Genomic DNA, 4,946 nt, shown 5'->3' with positions numbered 1-4,946 from the left:
AATCTGAGCCCGTCAATGAAAGCACCAGTTGTTAAGGATGTACTCCTTAACCTCGCACAAATTCCTCTGTGAAGTCGTGAGAATCTTTGCCTGACGATTAACAACGACAAGAACTAGGGTTTGATATTGAAGAAGAGAAAAGCTGCGTGAATAATATTCTATTTCATGAATGATGGAAAAATGAATAACAAAGTCCCTATTTATAATGCTAAATACACTAACTTTGGGAATAAGAAACTAATTATATGGTAAAGATATATGATAGATATTCCCCGAAGATATACTCGTATCAAAGCGTAAAGAAAAAAAGGAAAAAAGAAAATTTAAAATACTCCCTCTGTCCCGGGTTAGTTGCACGTTTACTTTTCGGCACAGAGATTAAGGAATGAGTGATTAGCAAAGTCAACAATTGCGGCTGTAGGTGATAATTTTTACTAATAATGGAAAGAGTGCAAATAACTTGGGACGCCCAGAAAGGAAAATAGTGCAAGTAACACGTGACGGATGGAATACAAGTTATGTCACATTATTGAAAAGTCAAACGTTACACGTACCTTACACTTTGGTAATGTAAGTTTTAGTTTCGTACCATTCCCATGTGTCTTAAATAATCTTATGTGTTTTATGTATATTGTCATAGGCCGAAAATGGTGATGACCGAATAGATTTGTCATACTTTCAGTTATAAGGCTATCATTTCAGTAAGTGTGGACTGTGATATTCTATATGAAAAGAATTTGTCATAGTTTTTATCAAGTTAAACCATCTAGGGATTGTAGAAGTTGGCTTTGAAGTGATTATCTATCAAAGACCACAAAGCTACCACTAAGAACACAAAGGTGAGGATTGTCCCTACTAAACTAAGCACCATATTGAGGCACCATGTGGTGCTAAGACGCGGAGGTTTCTTGATGGCGAGGCACATGAAACATGGATAGACAAGTGTGACGGGCAACCCAATTGCGCCTATGAATGCAGCTAGGCGCGGTAGGAATGGGAAAGTCACTGCTATGAAATAGGTTAGACTTCCGAAGAAGAGCTTGATCATCGAGCGCACCCATCTGGGGCATGCCTTGTTCCTCTTTGTCACGTAGATGCGCTCCAAGTTGTCGAATGTGGGCATGGCGTAGATCTGGAAGGCACAAACGTAGTTGATTGTGATCAACACGCACACGCCACGTATGATGTGCTTCTTCTCGTAGAATGATGCTAGAACAAGGAGCATTCCTCCGTCTACCGGCATCTAAAAGGGGTAAAATAAATGAATCAAGATTTTGTGATAGGGAAGTTGAGGTTTGAATTCAAATTCAAAGTTACCTTATCTCCATATGCCCAGTATCCCACTATTGCAATTGGATAAATACACAAAATGCTTAGTATAGTTGAAATCTTCACTGCACTCCACATAGTCTTCTTTGATGGTTGTTTTTGATTGCTAGGTAGTGTCCCCTGCATTAACCACATACTCCATAAGTAAGTTTACAAACGACGTGCACATACGCACTACTACTTCCGTCCTTCATAAATAGAAACTTTTGAAATGACACCAGTTTTAATATTCATTTGGTAAAGTTATAGAGAGATATATAGAAAGGAAAAGTGGTTGAAATGGTGTTATTAGATAATAGGTCTCACTTTATCAAAGAGAAAAACAGTTTAGTAAAATAGAAAGTTTCTAATTTTAAAGGAAGCCTGAAGTACAATTTCACCTGTATCTCAAGCACAAGATTGTGCCCTCTAAAGGCAAGTGCAAGGATCTCAAAACCACGTAACGCATCCCGGATTCGAGTGGGACTTCCCGTTACCAACACTGCTTCCCTCGCAGTGCCATCCCCTGATCCACCCGTTGTCATGGGCAGGATCCACAAAAGGCTAGAATAAGCAAGCACGGTGACGGAGCCAATAAAAGCAACAGAGGCCAACGAGTTGAGGTTGGGGAAGAAGAGCGCTGCCAAAATCGCGAAGCAGATAAACGCCAAGAAGCACTCTGCGCCGGTTATCCTGGACGCCACACAGCCGGGTTCGCCATCGCACATGGATTTCAAGAATACCTTCATCACGGAGCCTCCCATTATTATGTACAACACACATGTACCGCCGGATAGATACATTGTTGGGAAAATTGCTAGCAATTTGCCTAGTTTTTCACCTATGTTTTTAAGACATAAAGTTAGTTTTTATGAGTTAGATGTGCAAGAAGCCCTATACATTAATATGTAACGAGAATATTATTTTGTACTAACCAAATGCTACCATTGAGAGGTGAGTAAATCTGCTGTAACGAATCCCAGTTATTGGAAATGATTCGTGAAGATTCACAAGAAGCCATTTTGTGTAAAGTTGCCATGAAAATGCTATAAACAAGCACATAATTCCCCATAACCTGATTACAGAATAAAATTGTAAATTTAAATAACTTTAAGCAAACTACATGAATAATTAAGTGGAAGGATCTGTTAAAATATATTATTAATAGTTTTAAAACAGTAATCACATGTCATGCATGTGAAATATGTAATCAAATATAAGATGTGAAGAGAGGAAGGTAGTAATTAATTAGGCGAATATGGTCTTTGATTCCTTTATTATAAACCGACAAAATTATTTAGGTGTCTATTAAACAATCACTAAATAACGTCAATTTTTTAGGTGACGTGTCAACTAAACCAAGACAAAATTCTTTAATTACTGAGTTCTAGTAATCTATAGTTTTGTAATTTTAATAATGTTATTTTAATTATAAAATAACACGATGCTGTAGCAATAAAAGTCAAAAGACTTGTGATTCATGATTTACGACGCCTACACAAACAAACGCCGCACACTTAATGAGTCTCGTTTGTCAACTTTATTCATTTCCACATTTTTTGATTCGTCATACTAAAAAATCATATTTCTATTTTTAGAAAAAAATTATATTTCACAATAAAGTAAAAATTATATTTTCTTTCTCTACTTATCATGAAACGAGCCCTCCTAAAATCGCGTGTCATCTCACAACTATGACATCTTTTGTGGAATAAAACGAGTATTATACGCCATATGTTCCATAGTAGTAGAATCATTTTTATAAATTCCATAGTAGTGGAGTCATTTCTTGTTTCAGTAAAAAGTCAACACATATTCTTTCTTCATCTCTCTACTTTATTATTCTTTTCCTTAATTTAGTAATCACTATTTTTCTTAAATTGTGAGTAAAAAAATGTCTTCACTAAACGGATGGAGTGTACAAATAGAATCCATGGAGTTAACTTTTTTCACCAATTTTTGTTCGTAATATCAAATAACTTTTTAAAACACGCACTAGCCAAATATAAAATATTTAGTGGAGAGTAGAAAGAGTATTAATTTGGTGATCGGATTTTCTTCTAATAATCTTAAATAGACAAAAAATAAAAATAATAAATATGTATAATATTAAAAATCAGAATAGGATATGTAGTAGGAATTACCATCCGAGCGAAACGAAGGCAATGGGAAGTGAAAGTAATTGAATTCCGATTCCGGAACACAAGAGGTGAGCTGCTGCTTTTAAAACGCTGCCGTTTCTCGACTCTGTAATCGGCAGCCACGCATCCACCGGATTCAACTCGCCGGAAAATTCTTCTCCACCACTCGGTATCACTTTTGATGATCCCACCCGAGTGCTTAATATTTCTGCCATCGATCAAATGTGTTTGTGTGTGTTTTCTTATTTGCCTTTTTTGTTGTTTACATTTATGTGCTTATTTATACACAGAAGAGAGAGACAATGGTTGTTGGGAGTATCTCGTTAAGATATTTAACCAACCCACATAATACTTTAATTATACTTTTTCTTACTAATACAACTGTCTAGGGGGTTAATCTTGAATGGGTTGTTATTACATAAATTTAATAATGACTCAATTTAATAAGATCTAACTCGAATTTAATATCCTAAGTGTTGAGTCATCACTATCGGATCAATGTAACTAATAATGATACATGCAATGACAACATAAAACTGATTTACTTGATTAAAACATGATATTACACGATTAAACTGATATACGTGATTAAAATATAATATTAATTGATCAAACTTGATTTTCAATCTAATTTACAAGATAACTCAATTTGTATGATTTAAACATGATTTACATGAACTTAGAAAAAAATTAATTCATATATTTTAAAAATATTGAAAGTAATTAAAATTCTTGCCGTTTCAAAACTTTAATTTTAAGGAAATGGAGGGAGTATGTAAAATCAGGAGATTCAAGATGATTCTCTTTTCATATTAAAGCTAAGGCATAAATTAACTTTTTAGCCAATTAATTCGCCTGATTTTATGTGCAGTTTGACTCATAGAAATCATTTAGCGATGAAATAACTTAGATGCGTTTTTATGAAATTGCCCAATTGATTAACGTAATTTAATTCAAGTATATGTAGAACTATATAGTTATGTGTAAACATTTGACGTCGACCCAATTATTGAACAACATTATATTATACAAGTATTAAATTGACAGATTGTGTGAATGATTTTAAAGTGAGATATGTGCTGACGTAAGGCATAGTTACGTAATATTGGGACGACGAAACTTCTTCGGACTTGCTTGTGTGGAATTTAAACAGACGATCGGCCATCCATAAAAATAGAAAATTAATTCTAGGACAAAAATTCAAGTCGTTATTCTTCAGAAAAAGAAAAGGATAGATTATAGTCAATGTTATTCATGTTTCTTGTTGTATTTTAGTATAGGTAGAAAAGTAGTGGAGTGCAAATTTGTATTTCTCTTTGTGCGAACATTGAACCCCTATTATGTTATAGATAAAATAAAATTTTCATAAAACAAAATTTTTCATAATGTACATGCTAATTAATTAAATAAAGTCCTAATAGTGGAATGTAAAAACTATTTATTATAATGAAAACTAAAACACTTTCATTCAAAGTCATTAAATTCATTGTAAAATTA

The 4,946-nt window shown here is 33.9% G+C and overlaps 1 protein-coding gene across 1 annotated transcript; it reads right to left on the bottom strand.

The window, feature by feature from the left end:
• Positions 1 to 696: 696 nt before the first annotated feature.
• On the bottom strand, positions 697 to 3,715 carry LOC121806588 (lysine histidine transporter-like 7). The gene is made up of 5 exons (XM_042206695.1): positions 3,453 to 3,715; positions 2,244 to 2,383; positions 1,710 to 2,149; positions 1,318 to 1,449; positions 697 to 1,243 (listed from the first exon to the last, which is right to left on the bottom strand). Exons 1-5 carry the CDS (start codon positions 3,662 to 3,664, stop codon positions 767 to 769), a joined length of 1,401 nt encoding a protein of 466 aa, XP_042062629.1. The 5' UTR covers positions 3,665 to 3,715; the 3' UTR covers positions 697 to 766.
• Positions 3,716 to 4,946: the final 1,231 nt, after the last annotated feature.

The sequence above is a fragment of the Salvia splendens genome, chromosome 6 (genome assembly GCF_004379255.2).
Source record: "Salvia splendens isolate huo1 chromosome 6, SspV2, whole genome shotgun sequence".
Taxonomy (NCBI): domain Eukaryota; kingdom Viridiplantae; phylum Streptophyta; class Magnoliopsida; order Lamiales; family Lamiaceae; genus Salvia; species Salvia splendens.
Note: the sequence above shows the minus strand (reverse complement) of the source record. Positions and strands in the feature narration are given on the sequence as shown.